General features: G+C 49.8%; 2 protein-coding genes across 2 annotated transcripts in view; one reads left to right on the forward strand and one right to left on the reverse strand.

The window, feature by feature from the left end:
- The window catches only part of LOC130403269 (leucine-rich repeat-containing protein 49), a 30,762-nt gene extending 23,471 nt beyond the window's left edge, over positions 1 to 7,291 (reverse strand). The window contains exons 1-8 of the mRNA XM_056607533.1: positions 6,717 to 7,291; positions 6,542 to 6,625; positions 5,989 to 6,064; positions 5,540 to 5,731; positions 4,970 to 5,072; positions 4,385 to 4,588; positions 3,696 to 3,762; positions 53 to 196 (exon numbers count right to left, since the gene is read on the reverse strand). Of these exons, the coding sequence (XP_056463508.1) occupies positions 53 to 196; positions 3,696 to 3,762; positions 4,385 to 4,588; positions 4,970 to 5,072; positions 5,540 to 5,731; positions 5,989 to 6,064; positions 6,542 to 6,625; positions 6,717 to 6,776 (930 nt within the window). The 5' untranslated portion in view covers positions 6,777 to 7,291. The remainder of the gene's footprint in view (positions 1 to 52; positions 197 to 3,695; positions 3,763 to 4,384; positions 4,589 to 4,969; positions 5,073 to 5,539; positions 5,732 to 5,988; positions 6,065 to 6,541; positions 6,626 to 6,716) is intronic.
- A 2,045-nt stretch (positions 7,292 to 9,336) lies between these two features.
- On the forward strand, positions 9,337 to 14,993 carry larp6a (La ribonucleoprotein 6, translational regulator a). Its single transcript, XM_056607534.1, has 3 exons — positions 9,337 to 10,183; positions 11,484 to 11,682; positions 13,019 to 14,993. The coding sequence occupies exons 1-3, from the start codon at positions 9,447 to 9,449 to the stop codon at positions 14,120 to 14,122; spliced, it is 2,040 nt and encodes a 679-aa protein (XP_056463509.1). The 5' UTR covers positions 9,337 to 9,446; the 3' UTR covers positions 14,123 to 14,993.
- The last annotated feature ends 835 nt before the right edge of the window (positions 14,994 to 15,828 follow it).

Consider the following 15,828-nt stretch of genomic DNA (forward strand, 5'->3'; position numbering starts at 1 on the left):
TTCCAAGATGAAGGGAATGAGTGAATAATTCAGGAGACGGCGGGCCCCTCACCACAGAGGAGATGCAGTTGCGTTGGAGGTTGAGTTCAGTGAGGGAGTCCAGACCTTGCAGGTTCTCCACGCGGCTGATGTCATTTCCTGCCAGGTTGAGAAGGCGCAGCCGGCCCAGGTGGGACACGTTGGTTATCCTGGTGATCTGGACGGGACCACAGGGGACACGGAACAACCAATCAGCATCAGGCAGCCGGCATTGGAGAACACGTTGAATAAGGCACCCAAGAGGTATGGGTTACAGAGAGTGAAAGACGCATTAGTAATTCAAATAAAATGTCCACTAATTGTATTAGTATAGCACTGAATCCCAGGGACAGTCTCGAAGAGCTTAACAGGCCATATGTTTATGACACCCCCCTGACCAAAGCCCCCCAAGGGGCAAGAAAAAACTCCTTTAATTAGCAAGGAAGAAATCTTGAAAAGGAACGCAGAGTGGGGGATCCCTCCGTCCAGAGATGATCAGGAGTGCAGTGGCTGCCATAGTTTAAATAATACAAACATAAAGGCACAACTTTTTAAATCTGTGCTGGGGGGCTGGCCGGTAAACCATGAGGAGAGTACACATGTTTGTGGTCGTACACAGTGGGAACGGTATTCTACTGCCACGAGGAAGAGCTGTTATTGCCAGCCTTACATATCCAGAAGTCATTATGTAACAATCGAAAATCCATCTCCTCCATCGCCCCGAGTTTGAGATTACTATAAACCATGGCTACGTCTCAGTCGATGCTTCTGTCTAGAGACTACGCAGCAATGGACTGATTTATCTCCACGACCAAATGAAAGCCCTGATGTGTTGCAAACAGCCTTTTAAACAGATGCCCCCTTAACGTGGCGTGTTGATAAACACAGTGAATGAAACATGGCATCGCCAAGCCTCAGCAAGACTCAGGGGGTGTTGGTGTCGCTGTGCCAGGGAACATCGATATTCTACCCACCTGCTCTGCTCACTGACGCAGCAGCAGAAGCCAGAAGATACAGCCAGCTGGCCCACTACCAAGAAGCGCCCTTCATCTGAGCTGCTGGAGCTGACCACCCACGGCGACACAAGACCCCAGCACATAACGGATTTACAGTTGTTAGGATTCAGTGTCCCCAGCTCGATGAATATGAAACAGGCTACGAATGACAAAGAGCTCGCTGGCTCTGCCAACCACTGCTTGCGTAAAGTAAAGTGTGGATATCAAAGCTTGCGTCCCGGCCAGCCGACCGAAACCGTATCTGCGTCATTCTGCTGCCCGTCTCTCACCAAAATAGATTGGAGAATCTAATTAGAAAATGTTTCAGGATCCTGTGTCGCCAAAGCCTGTCGAGGTGCCCTGTGTTGGTGTGGGTCAGGTATCCAAAATATGTTTATTTGGACTGCAATTTAATTAATCCAAGGCTTTGTGAATTGCAGTGCATTGTGGGAAGGCTATGAAAACGATGCCGTCTGTATGGGCTTGGCTAATGAGTTCCACTGAGTACATTGGTTTGATTTGGGGAGAATGTGTGGGCCACACAATATAACGCTTTTCACCAGGACGGTCCTGTTGCTCTCACTCATCCCCCTGACTGCAGCAGACGCCTGAAGCTGCTTTTAGTCAACACATATGTGCGCTGAAGGCATTGGTTCTTCGTTGGTTGCCATGCTGAAGCAGTACACAACGATGGCTCCACAACACGCGAGCAATTTGCAAAAGGTCAAAGAGAGTTTATCTGTCTTGTACAGGAAACTGTGATAACTCATTACTAATAAGATTGGATATAGGTCGATAGCGTTAGAATTACTTCCATAAAAAAGTTATTGCATAGTTGAGTGATTGAATATATTGCTGGAAGTGCTTATTTCCCCTGAGATGTATTTTGATGGGTTATTGTAATAAGAAAATAATTATTATTATTTCTGGATGTAAAGTGTATAAGATGTTAAAAATGCCCAGCAAAACAGCACCGTCACCACATCACTCACATTTCAAAAGAGGTGATCTCATATGACGTTTAATATGATTAAATATAAGGATGATGAATGGGACACACACACACACACACACACACACACACACACACACACACACACACACACACACACACCCACACACACACACACACATTCAGTACGAGGGAGTGTGTGGTCGTGTGGGCACTAGAACTGACACACATCTACACACACACACACACACACACACACACACACACACACACACACACACACACACACACACACACACACACACACACACACACACACACACACACACACACACACACACACACACACACACACACAGGTGGAGGGCAGTGTGTGCTCCAGTTAACAATGGATGCCAGGCGGGCTGCTTGTGGTGACGCACGCGGGCCACAGACCAGTCACGGTGCGGTGGGGGGGGGGAGGGGTTCCAGTACAGAGAGGAGCAGCCAACATCAGACGAGGAGCAAGCCTGACCGGGTTCCTTGGGAACCGCTCCTGAGAGAGCGATGTGGGCGGAGGGGCGTGCAGGCCGCTGGCACCACTAAGCGAAGGTCCGTTTGATTCTAGTTCCCGTTTCCGGGAGCGGAAAAGACCAAGGCAACAACAAAGAGATCTCTTATTTTCTTGGTGCTTTTAAAGCTACTGGGCATCTTGTGCCTTCCATCTCTTATGGAGGCTTCAGGGGGAACATCTTACACTACGGGGGCGGCCTTCACTGAGATTCATAATACTCACACGGCACAGCGTTTAAGATAGTAGTGCTGTAATTCATTAATGCTGTAATCCAAGTCTCACTTGTTCGGAGTTCACCTAGAGACTCTGTATGGTCTCCCCACTTAGCCCCCCCCCCCCAGGGCTAAATGCCCTCAATTTAAATGCAAATGTAATGCAGTGTGTAGACCCTGGAATCCACAGTTAGACCCAGCTCAGTAATAAGATCCTCAGCACCCTTAACGACACAACAGATCACATGTCACAGGTCCCTCACAGGTGGTGCAGGTGACGGTGTAACGGGTGTCATGACAGCGAGAGGAGCTGGAGAGGTGAAGAGGAGGCAGCTTTAATCCGGCAAGGCGAACCACAAGCTACTGCGAGCGTGGGTGTGAAAGGCGCGAGGGAGCAGACTCCATCGCTGAACCTCCCAGCAGGACGTCACAGCCTCCCGCCTCATGCAGTATGCCCGACTGATGTAGCGGCACCGAAGACACACATGCTCTAGGCAGCGGGGGCGCAGAACAAGGCTCAATCTGATTTGACTGATACATTTACATTCAGCAGACAGTTTTACCAAAAGCAAACTTTAACCGTTCATACACACACCGACGACAGTTTAAAAAATGCAAGGCGACAGCCAACTCGTCAGGAGCAGTCAGGGTGAGGTGCCTTTCTCAGGGACACCACGACTCCCACCTAGGAGGATCAAACTAGAAACCTTCCAGTTACAACTTGTCAACCTGCTCTACCTCCTGAGCAAAGCCAACCCATACACGCATTTATACATTCATACACAAATTCACACACTGATGGCGGTGTCAACAATGCAAGGCGACAGACGGCTTATTAGGAGCAGTTAGGGTTACGTGTCTTGCTCAGGGACACCTCGACACTCATACACACAGCTAGAAGGAGCTGGGGATCAAACAAGCAACCTTCTGGTTACAAGTCAACCCCATGTCCGAGTTGGGAATACCTGATTTGCATGCAGATCCAGAACTTCCAGTTTGGACAGGTTTTCCAGACAACTCAGTTTACGGATTCTGAAATCAAAGTGTGCATTGTATGAATGTCCTTGACATCAATTAAAAAAAAGTCACACTAGATGTTGCACCTTCTACTGCATTTTTAACGTGATGTGATCAGTGCACATCTGAAATCCATCATGGAGAACTGTATATCCTGATCTGATGCTCACTATAAATATGAATTCCCTTTTGTTCATCGACCCCTGAAGCTAATGCCATTCCACCTTACACTATAATGTAACTATTGCCATTCTACCTTACACTATAATGTCTAAGGTGACTGGGGGAACTTCCAGTGGGCAGGCAGGCCGGTGGGAGGAATCAGAGGGTATTAGGAGAGAGGTCAGCTCGGCCCTTCCTTACAGTAGCTTCTTGTTCACCAATACCCATACTGCCTTTCACTGCATTCCGGAGGATGTAAGGTTACCATGGCGCTTGGAAAGGCCAACAGCAACCTAACTCTGTGGTATTGTTTAGCTTAAGAGGGAGCGGGAAGCTGAATGTCAAACGCCACATTAGAGCAAAGAGCAAAGTAAAAGCATGCTTTTATGAATGGTTATTAATGCAACAATAATCATGAACGTTCAAATCAACGATCCCTTCGCTGATTCGTCAGCCCTGTCCCAGGTGAGCTCACCTGTTCTGGCCCAGCATCAGCACCCTGAGGGAGAGCAGGCCCTCCAGGCCGGCCATGTCACAGAGCTGGTTGTGGTAGAGGTCCAGAAACACCAGCCGCTGCAGCTGGGAGAGGTGCAGCACCCTGGGGATCCGGTTGTGCTGCAGGTTGAGCAGACGCAGCCCGTCCATACAGCCCAGCTGGGGGCACGCGTCCAGACAGCGCCTGGGCCGTCACACACAATACATGATCAATAAACGGGACATTTACACTCATGTTTTAAATTTACCATATTTTGCATCAGGTCTCAAACATATACAATATATGATCAATATTGACCGCAAAACATTTACGTTCATATTTTACATTTACTCCTAATAAAAACGATATTTTGCATCTGATTTAAATAGCCATTCAAACCCTAATGGCTGAGTATATTCTACATACAATGTTTTAAGGCCCTTTGCTTCCCCCTTGTGGCACTAAGCGGAACAGGACAGCTGTGAGCGTACAATGACTAACGCCACACTGACCGGCGTCATTAAAGAAAGGCCACAGCAGAAAACGTCCTCAGGATTATGCCAAGAAAGGAGGCGACGACGTTACCTGTCCAGATCAATCCGCTCAGAGCTGGACCCCACAACCTCCCGGGACAACAAGGTACTGGGGAGCCTGTGTAACGAACCCTCGTCCATCTCTTCCCAATCACCTGGGAAACAGCGGGTAAAAATGAAGTGTGAAGTACAACACAAAAGGTACACACAACATCTGCTCTTTCAGATGCAGGTATCGAGCCTATCTGAGAGAGCTACACATATAAAGTACAACAGAAGTCTACAAAAAAACTCTGCTCCTTCAGATGCAGGCAGGTACGTGTTTAACCTAACTGAGAGAGCAGATTGCACACATAAAGAACAACAAATAGGTACACAAATATATAGGCCTTTCTAAAGAACAACAAATAGGTACAAAAAACATCAACACAACAAATATATAGGCCTTCCTAAAGAACAACAAATATGTACACAAAACATCCACAACACTCTTCTCTTCAGATGCAGGCAGGTACGTGTGCAGCCCTGAGAGAGTATAGGCTACACGTATAAAGTACAATAGAAGGTTACAAAAAAAACATCCACACAACTCTGCTCCTTCAGATCAAGGCATGCTGGCTACCTGATTGTCTAGGAGGGGGGAAGGTGCTGCCATCCTTCCTGTATCCTGCACTCTGGGCCGGCCTTCTCGGCCTGTCTCCGGGGTTGGGCTGGAGGTCTGAGGCGCCTCCGTGGACGGAGTCCAAACACCTCCCAGCCAGGAGGAGCACCGATGGGGCCTCCGGCCTCCTCCGGCCCCCGGCGGACCGCTGGTCTGGGAGAGAAAAGAGAAGGCCACGTGAAGACCAGGTCAGACATGAGGAAGGCTCTGGAAGATCTCAACGGGACGTTTAACACATTGGAGCATCATGGTTTCACACGTACAAATATGTGTTATTTTATTATTATTTACAGTTTGTTTAGGTTTATTTCAAGTCTAATGTACATTTGGATGCACTATTTAGCTGATGATGTCTGATAGTAAACATTGTTTTTGGTTTCTGCCATAACAATAGAAATACACTATCTGACCTGTTTTTGAGTAGTTCTTTGTCAGTGAGGGGTGAGTGTTTCTCTCTCCTGTAGGATCACAGAACCGAGGGTCTGTCTGTGAAAATAGAAACAGTTGCATGCAACATGAGCAATATAAATATATATCAGTATATATATACGCTGTTCTCAGGACAGTAACACTTGAAAAACAAGCTAAATATAATCAGCACAGTTTAACAGACACACACATATAATCAGGACATTGTTGTAACACATAAAGCACAAGCAATATATATTCAGCACAGTGTAACATACATACATACATACATACATACATACATACATACATACATACATACATACATACATACATACATACATACATACATACATACATACATACATACATACATACATTCTGAGGAGGACTGTGTAATAGTGTAAAACAATCAGTGTATAACATATTATAACACCGTATAGGCCTAACACGGTATAACATATTTAGACAAGCAATACACAATCAGGCCAGTGCAACACATATACGGCGAGCCGTATATAATTAGGGCTCCGAGACCAAACCCGGGTCTCATACCTCCTCATTAAGATTCGCTGTCCTGTGCAGCTTCTCCGGGACCAGAGACTTCACCGCTGCCAGGTGCAGTTTATACCTGTTGACCTGTGCAGAGGAAGCAGTGTGTTCAGGGACAGCTGACGGTGGGACACGTTCAGATGTGCACCGTGCATGAAACGAACACCGCCCCTCCTACCATCGGTGTGAGGGACATGCCTTCGGGGTGGACCCCCGTGGTTTGCCTATGAGCTCGCATCCTACTGTCTTCAAACAGGTGGTCCTTTGCCTCGTGAGCTCGACGGACAATAACATCAAACGCTTCTCTGGCCTAAGTTCAGCCGCGCCTTCAAAGTAAAAGTTTGATCTGAAGTGATCTGAAGTGATCAGAGTTTAACTTAGCTTATCAGATCACGATTTGAGCCGTCTTCGACCAACGTCCCGGTAAAACAGAAGTAGATAGACGGTTATTTACGGTAACTAAACACTTACCCCCGTGTCTCGGATGTTACAAAGCTGAACAGGGCAGAGTGGTGATCGGTTGCCGTGGCAACGTCATGTCGCTCCCGGTGGCGTGTTCAAGCTGTGTTTCATTCTGCTCACCATAATCACTGCATCAATTCTGTTCGCTAACATCACTATAATAACCGTGTTCACTATGATCACCGTGTTCATTCTGTTCACTATGATCACTTTGGGTCATTCGGTTCAAGCGGTGTTCATCCCGTGTTTTTGAATACAAAAACCTTAACTTCAAAAAATGTAAATACCTTATAAAATGTCGAGCCTTTATGATAGTGTATGAAGAACGATATGCCTAAATATAGATACACAGATATGTGTGGATATAGATTGATATAGGCTTATTAGTCGAACTACTCTGTTTCATGTTGACCTATCGACTAGGCCTACTCACTACTGCACACATGTAGTACTTTGACCCAATGCTTGAAGCATGCTACCATGTTGCAGAACATTACATCATTACGTCTTCTATTTCAAATCCCACTGCTGTTCGAAATAGAACAGACAATATAAAGATGGAAAAAAATTCAACCGGAGATTCTGATTCCAGACAACGCAGAGGCATGTAACATGTATCTAAAAACCGACACAGCACAAACAAACACAAACATGCGCGTGCGCGCACACACACACACACACACACACACACACACACACACACACACACACACACACACACACACACACACACACACACACACACACACACACACACACACACACACACACACACACATTCAGTACGAGGGAGTTTGTGGTGGTGTGGGCACTAGAACACACACACACACACACACACACACACACACACACACACACACACACACACACACACACACACACACACACACACACACACACACAACATATAGGACAAATGTAACTCAAAACCCAACAACCACATTGTGAGGAGCAGTCCCATTGTTTGGCCTGTGTATTTGGGTGCAGGTTTCGCCCCGGCCTGAAGGGGGCAGTAACACAGTCGTAGGTCCGGCTGGGCACCACTGAACCACCCTGACTCAGCAGGTGAATGCGGTCTATTTTAAGATCCACTCTCTACCGTACACTAAGATTCAGAATCTGAGATGTCTGATAACATGGAAGCCATGTAGCCACCGCCCAACCCATTCATCTAGAAATACTAGCTAAGCAGCACTGTGTGGTAGGAGCATTCCTCAGAGTGTGCTTCCACCATCATGCTGCCTGTCACAATCTATTCATGATGACTGACATCTGGGGGATGTTGTTTGACAGAGCCACATAATAGCAAAATACATAGCACTATGTTCACCCTTTGTCAGTTCAGAAGCCAGTGTATGTTAAGCAAGAACTTAGCTTTCAAAAATAGCTTTTACCCCTGTTAGATGTTTTGTTTCTTACGCCATTGGCTTGGCCTGCTTATGAGTGGTTTCTATGAGTGTCTTTATTGGTTTGTCAAAAGCTTTCACCCCTTATTTGCGCTAGCTGAGTAGGCTACCTTGACTCTTCATAGCCTACACATCTGAGCTGATGTCCACGGCCAAGGCAAAAAAACAGACTTTCAATGACAGATGGCAGCTTGGTCAGATGCAAGGCGGGTCAAAAAAAGGCATGGAATCCCATCATCCGAATGATGTACAAACATGCTGCTATTTGATGTTTACTAGACGGAAAAGGATTACAATGTGGGTGTGTCCTCTCCCTCTGCTCTCCCCCCTTCTCCCAGCCTCTCGGGCGGACCTCACCGTGGTGCCAGCCATGTGGTGCAGCTATGACTCACACGCTCCAGCAGCTGCGTGCGTCGCCAGACAACGCGACGTAAAGCTTTCTAATGTTGTATGGTGCTTATTATGGGGTTCACGGGCTGGTAGGCAATAATCAGGTTCACCATGGCCTAATTTGTAAGTAGCCTACTCGTGGGCTAGACGAGATTATGCCTACTACACACACATATACATATATATATGAGCTATATATATATATATATATATATATATATATATACACATACATACATACATACATACATACATACATACATACATACATACATACATACCACATACATACGTGTGTGTGTGTGTGTGTGTGTGTATGTATATATATATATATATATATATAAAAAACCTGAAAAAATTAAAAAATGTCAAGCCTATGGGTGAAACCTGTAGGCCCACTGTAGTGAGCCGTTCTTCATGCACGAGGAGCGAAATGTGACCAGAACACCTGCAGCACGCACGAGCACCACGAGGAGCCAATTAACCAATTAGCGCCGTAAACAACCCTAAACGGCCCATTTCCAATCTCAAACAACCACGTGCTTAATACACATATACGCCCCTAATTAGACACATGAGAGACGGTCGGTTGCCATTTGTTAATAACAGAAAAAAGGATCACGGCCAGCCAGTGTCCGCCGAGAGAAAGAATGCAGGCTCTAGTGAACGCGTTCCTCCGCTGCCTCTCGCTGCTCTTGCCCCCTCCCTGGTTGGGTGTCAGCCTCTGCTTCTGGGCTGCGAATGGACGCGAGGAGACGCAGTGGCCCAATCCCAGAGCTCGTCTCAAAAGCAGAAAGCCTCTTACATATGAGGAAGTACAGCGCGGAGCCTCCATCCCCCCGATCACAACACTTCCTCCAGCCCGCGTCTCGCCAGCTGCGTCCAGCCCCTCCGCGCCTCACGGGTCTCCGCGGGGTCACATCGGGGGTCTCTGGCAAGCTGTGGAGCGCGTCCTCGGAGCTCCATTCGCCTTTCACCGTCGCTGGGGTCGAACGCGTCGAGATTTCTGCGCCCCGCTTCCCGTCGCAGCCTTCGAGCCGAGCGAGAGCAAGAGCTTCCAGGGCAGCGCTGTCATCACCGAGACGCCGACCGGGACCGCTGACGGCTCCTTCACGTTTTCCGGTACTATGAGCGTCGCCACGGAGTTCCCTCACCAGCACCCGACCCCCACAGACCGTGTGTCCGACGCGGTGGTGGTGGACCGCGGGGGGATCGATGAGGTCATCACCGTGGACAAGCAGCACCTGCAGGAGATGGGCACGGTGACCATCACGGTGGCGATCCAAGCCGCGGACGACGAGGAGCCCGAAGAGGTTACGTCAAACCACCTCGAGTTCCTCGGAGGAAGCTGTAGCGAAGACGATCTCGGAAGACACGACAAATCAAGGTTGGCGGGGAACTTGGTCTTGCCGTACTGTGTGTGAAATACGTTCTCATTGTGTCGGGGTTATTTCTGGGCTCACGTCGTTACACACTGCGCGCGTGTGTGTCTGTGTCTGTGTCCACCTGTGTAGTCAATGAGTGACGTGGTGCCCAGACACCTCAGGAGATAAACTATGACACTTACTCTAATCTTATTCCCCTGCGTCATCTTGAGCTATTTTTTACCGGCTGTCCGACTACCGTCCCCCGGTCCTCAGCGCACGGTGCTCAGACCGAAGACCGTTATCCGGTCCCCCGGTCCTGCAGCGCACGGTGCTGCTCGGTCTGGTGGACCGGTTCTCAGCGCTCGGTATAGTGGACCGAGGGGTTCAAAGTTCGGCGTGTTTCTGTGCAAATGTTTGCTTTCGCCTACAATATTGTAAACAGTCGTTTGACGAAGCCTCCCCGGGTCGTTTTTAAAACCACTCGTTGAACGCATCGTATCGGGGGTAGAATGTGCTTTACCGGGCAGTTTCGCTCTATGCGTTTCCCACAATACACCAAGTCCAACCTGTTAGCGCTTCAGATGAAATGCCTTCACACCGGGCAGGCGGGCTGATGTTTTGAGTTGTGTGGGTGACGAACAGCCGCGCATTCTTGTAGAGCACGCTGTGGGTTTGCCGCTCTGCGGTCAGGTGTGTGTGTGTGTGTGTGTGTGTGTGTGTGTGTGTGTGTGTGTGTGTGTGTGTGTGTGTGTGTGTGTGTGTGTGTGTGTGTGTGTGTGTGTGTGTGTGTGTGTGTGTGTGTGTGTGTGTGTGTGTGTGTGTGTGTGTGTGTGTGTGTGATGAGTGTGTGATGAGTGTGTGTGTGTGTGTGTGTGTGTGTGTGATGAGTGTGATGAGTGTGATGAGTCATCCTCCAACTATCGTTCATCAGACCTCAATTCTGTATTCTGCTCCGGACTCCTGGTGCCAAAGCTCTCTGAAGGCGTCCAGCCGGCCTGTATGAATGCCAAACTGGAGCCCTCGCATTAACTACTGTAGGCATGTAACCCGTCGTCAGTGTCTGTGGCCCAATGACGCAGCCCTCATGTTACCAGGACGACTCCTGGTCGTTCTCGCGTCGCTGCTCATTCATGCCGTTTGCGGCCGGGTGAGGCTGCCAGCGCCTTGTGATCCAGTCTCGTTTTGCGTTCATGATTCCAGCACGTTTGAGCGCTCACTGGTGCGGGGGAGTCTTGGCCGGCGGGCGGGCTGTGGCTCCACGGTGAGCCGTTAATACAATGTAATGCAACCATAATCCCTTCCCCACGCACGCACACCCAGCGGGGCGGGCACGAGCGGCGGGGAGCTGGAGGAGGACAGCTGGCAGCCCCCGGACCAGGAGCTGATCCAGAAGTTGGTGGCCCAGATAGAGCACTACCTGTCGGACGACAACCTGGAGCACGACGCCTTCCTGCTCAAACACATCCGGCGCAACAAGATGGGCTTCGTCAGCGTCAAGCTGCTCACGTCCTTCAAGAAGGTGAGCGATCGCTGCATGACATCCCACCGTCAGGGGGAGGGCTGGCGGGGAGGGGGGGGAACAGTCGCGGAGGAAGTTGCATGTGCACACACACTGGCGCTTCCTGTTATTGCATTGCAGTATTGTTGGTTTGTTTCCTCTGAGCATTAATCGATGGGCAAGGCAGACTGAAGTCTGTGCCGCCTGCTGAAGGCTGGCATGATGTCCGTTAGAACATGGACGTGCACTGCGTATGCATTGAGGTTGTCCCTTGAAGTGTATTCAGTTCCTCTTTCATACAATCGTCTTTCTGAGGGCGCATTAAGAAGGCAATGTTGCCACTTGTTGGCAATTTTTGCCTCAAACCTTTGGCGATGAATGGGACTTGAGTCATCTAGCTGGTTATCAGGGAGATGGATGGAAGCCTTGGCGGAGGCTGAGAGAAGCAGTGAGGTTTCCTATATTGTTTGTTGATATACTTTTTAGAACTAAAACTCGCAAAAGTGAACGCTAGAACTGAAGTACTCATTTTGAAGAGGGTCCTCTAGTGCGTTACTGTTTGTTTAGGTGGGTGACTCTGAGATGGACTAATTAGTTTTCAAGGGGTTCAATCGAAACACAAAAGAATGCTGAAGTACATTAGCACTAGAAAGCTTTGTTCCACTGAAACGCACACATGCATACAAAAGAACGCCCTCCCACTCTGGCATTACCTCATCCTACATACCCCGCACGGCCACTAAATCATACCGACAAAATCAGGACATTAGGAGTCCTGGGGGAGCGCGATGCATTTGTGCTCAATAGTTAAGAATGATCCGGTAACTTGAGAGGACTGGCGGAGGCAAAGGTTCTAGCCAGACTCTCGATGAAATGCAGAGCTCTTCAATTATCCCAAAAAGCAGTTTGAATGCGTTACATTGTCCATGTCTCTGTAGAATATGTATTGTGTACACCTCTATCATTGGGTATACTTGCATAGGTAATTGCTCACCAGCTTCCGCAAAAAGAGTTCAGAGTTCACAGAGACTCTGCATAGCCTCCCCCCTTTTCTTATTGTATGTTGTAAGTGCTGGCACTTAATGTAAGCTCTTAGTGTATGTTGTACATCCTTGCACTTAAAAAATCAGTGCTTAGCATCATGTAGCGTCTTATCCTAGCTATCTTTGTTGTATACGGGCGGGGAATGGTTCAACCTAACAATTGTTAGTGCTTGGCAGTCGGTTCTATGAACATCATTACACAGATGTATTGTTTTTCTCTTTCTTCCGACAAATGTCACTTTGGATAAAAGCGTCTGCTATATGTAAATGGATCAGCCTTTCTGCTTCAGGCATTGTGTGTGTGTGTGTCCCAGGTGAAGCACCTGACCCGTGACTGGCGGACCACGGCCTACGCGCTGAGGCACTCGACGGCGCTGGAGCTCAACGACGAGGGCCGCAAGGTGCGGCGCCACTCGGTGGTGCCGGTGTTCGCCAGCGAGTCGCTGCCCAGCCGCATGCTGCTGCTCAGCGACCTGCAGAGCTGGCCCGAGCTGGCCGCCCTGAAGGGGGACGGCGGCGGCGGCGTGGGGGGGGCGCCCGTGCAGCAGGAGCAGCTGATGAAGCTGCTGCTGAAGGCCTTCGGGGCGTACGGGGCCATCGCCTCGGTCCGCGTGCTGAAGCCCGGGAAGGACCTGCAGGCGGACCTGAAGCGGCTGAGCGGGCGCTACGCCCAGCTGGGCAGCGAGGAGTGCGCCATCGTGGAGTTCGAGGAGGTGGAGGCGGCGGTGGCGGCCAACGAGGCAGCCGGCGGCGGCGAGGAAGGCGGTGCCGGCCCCCTGGGGATGAAGGTGATCCTGATCGGGACCAAGCCGCCCAAGAAGAAGGTGCCCAAGGACCGGCCCCGCGAGGAGGGCGGTGGCGGGCTGCGCAAGAGCCGCTCGCTGAACAGCCGGGTGCGGGAGCTGCAGTACCACGGCGAGGACTCGGCCGCCAGCTCCTCGGAGACGGAGAGCAACCCCACCTCGCCGCGGCTGGCCCGCAAGTCCCGCTCCTGCAACAAGCTCAGCCCCACCACCGCCGCCACCATCAGCTTCCAGAACAACCACCTCAGCCCGGCCGTCTCCCCCAGGAACAGCCCCTGGTCCAGCCCCCGCGCCAGCCCCGGCCCCCAGCGCAAGGCCGGCCAGTCCCCGCTGGTCAGCGAGGGCCGGCTCAGCCCCGAGGCCGGGCGCCGCTGGGCCGACTACTCGTCCGACAGCAGCCTGACGCCGTCGGGTAGCCCCTGGGTGCAGCGCCGCCGGCAGGTGGCGTCCCAGGAGAGCAGCCCGGTGGGCAGCCCCATGCTGGGCCGCAAGATGCAGAACGCGGACGGCCTGCCCCCGGGGGTGACCCGGCTGCCCCGCGGCCCCGACGGGACCCGGGGCTTCCACCTCGACGGGCAGGGCGAGCGGGGCAGGAGCGTCACCACGCAGACCTAGCGCCGCCGCTGCCGTCGTGTCCCTTGTTGCTAGGATACTAACGTGCATCGGACTGCATGTCCCGGTCTTCGGCCGTGTCGCTAAGCGCCCCTCTCCCCCCCTTGCGTTTTGAATGACTTTGTAGATGGATGTGTATATATTTTCTCTTTTGTGGAACCTTTTTAGTTTTTGCCTCAGTTCTATTTTTATACCACTTTAGTTTACATGGTGACTGCCTGTTGATTAACGGCTTTGAGTTTATTGTAAATTTTGTCGAAGGGAAAGAATCCCTTAATTTGTGAAGTTCTTACTTTTCTCAAACACTGTCGTGGCTCTGGTCACCGCCATTAAGGTTTGATCTCATTTGACATGGGCTGGGAGGATGATCTCTACATATCTTTTATTTAAAGTGTCCTGTGTGTTCGTATGTGTAAGTGTTTGAGAGAAAATTATGAATCTGACTGGCGAATGGTATTTAAATGGTGTGCTGAATGGACCTGATGTCGCCACAACGTTTTTCTTTTGGTCTTTTTCGTGTCATTTGTATGCGTCTGAAAAAAAGAGGCCAAGCCTCCCCTGCTATCCAGGGTCCAATAATTTAATTTAATTTTGTCCATCGGCAGCGGTTATCTTTTATTTCCTTGTGCTGTTTGCCAGTCGCAGGCAGGGAACTTTAAGCTTCTCAAAATGAGGGGAAGGGGTGGGGAAACCGGCCTGGCCCTGATAAATATGATTGATTTGCAGGTCGTAACGGTTTCTATCAGTAGGACTGTTAGTGGCGTTTGTTGGATGCTCTGGTCTGAGGTAGTGGATTCTGTTATGTTCTTTGCCTTGACACTGCAACTGGGATTGTACAGTGCATTTCATATTGTACAATAAATCACTAAAAATGCCGGCTTGACTGCATTTGATTTGAAACTGCTCCTGGGGTAGAGCGGTTCAAGTTCAATCTAAAGCAGCGTCGTAAAGGTGTTTGATTAACCGGGGAACACTAGCTGTACTGTGAACATCTCTGTAGCTGGGCTGAACAAGCCTCCACACATGCGGAGCCGTGCTGGCTGGGTTCCATCCTGTACCATAACGTCTTGACTCCACAGATGGGAGGCTGTGTTTCAACACGAGTCACTTCATCTGCTGCGTGTCTTCTAGTAAAAGGTCCTAAAGCCTGGAGAACGTTTCCAGTCTTGAACTTATTTCAGGGGTTGTGCGTGCAGGCTCTTAATGTGATGAACCCTCCACTTTGAACAGGACAGACCCTTTGGTGCCACGATGGTCCAAGTGGGCCATCGTGGCAGCCTGTAGTGAGACCAGAACAAAGATGGCTTTTGTTCATTTCTCTAATTACAACCCAATTACTAATTGCCCATCTGCTCACCTTGCTCCGGCTAGGGTTCCTATTCGTCTTTTGAAATACGTGAACGCAAAGGACTAGTATCCCGCCCAGAATTACAAAGCTCCAAATTACAGCTATCTCCATTATTCACTAGTCGGCCGTCTTTCCAAGCTCAGACTTTGTGAAGGTATCATTAAGCAGAGAGGCGGATAACAGAAGGTTGATTATAATATCAAGGACATGATTTTGGTATCCTTCGTCAAAGTTTGACACAGCCTATTGGGAGTCCGGTTATGACGCTGGAGACTACTTGAGGATCATGAGCGAGTCACGATTTTGGGTTGTAGACGGGGTAGTGGGAGTAGTCAGAAAAACAACACAGCTCTTTGGCTGG

This window comes from Gadus chalcogrammus, chromosome 14 (genome assembly GCF_026213295.1).
Source record: "Gadus chalcogrammus isolate NIFS_2021 chromosome 14, NIFS_Gcha_1.0, whole genome shotgun sequence".
Taxonomy (NCBI): Eukaryota; Metazoa; Chordata; class Actinopteri; order Gadiformes; family Gadidae; genus Gadus; species Gadus chalcogrammus.

Coding starts and splice junctions, on each gene's coding strand:
- larp6a (XM_056607534.1), top strand. CDS start 9,447: ATGCAGGCTCTAGTGAACGCGTTCCTCCGCTGCCTCTCGCTGCTCTTG. Junction 10,184..11,483: donor GGAAGACACGACAAATCAAG/GTTGGCGGGGAA, acceptor ACGCACACCCAG/CGGGGCGGGCACGAGCGGCG. Junction 11,683..13,018: donor TGCTCACGTCCTTCAAGAAG/GTGAGCGATCGC, acceptor TGTGTGTCCCAG/GTGAAGCACCTGACCCGTGA.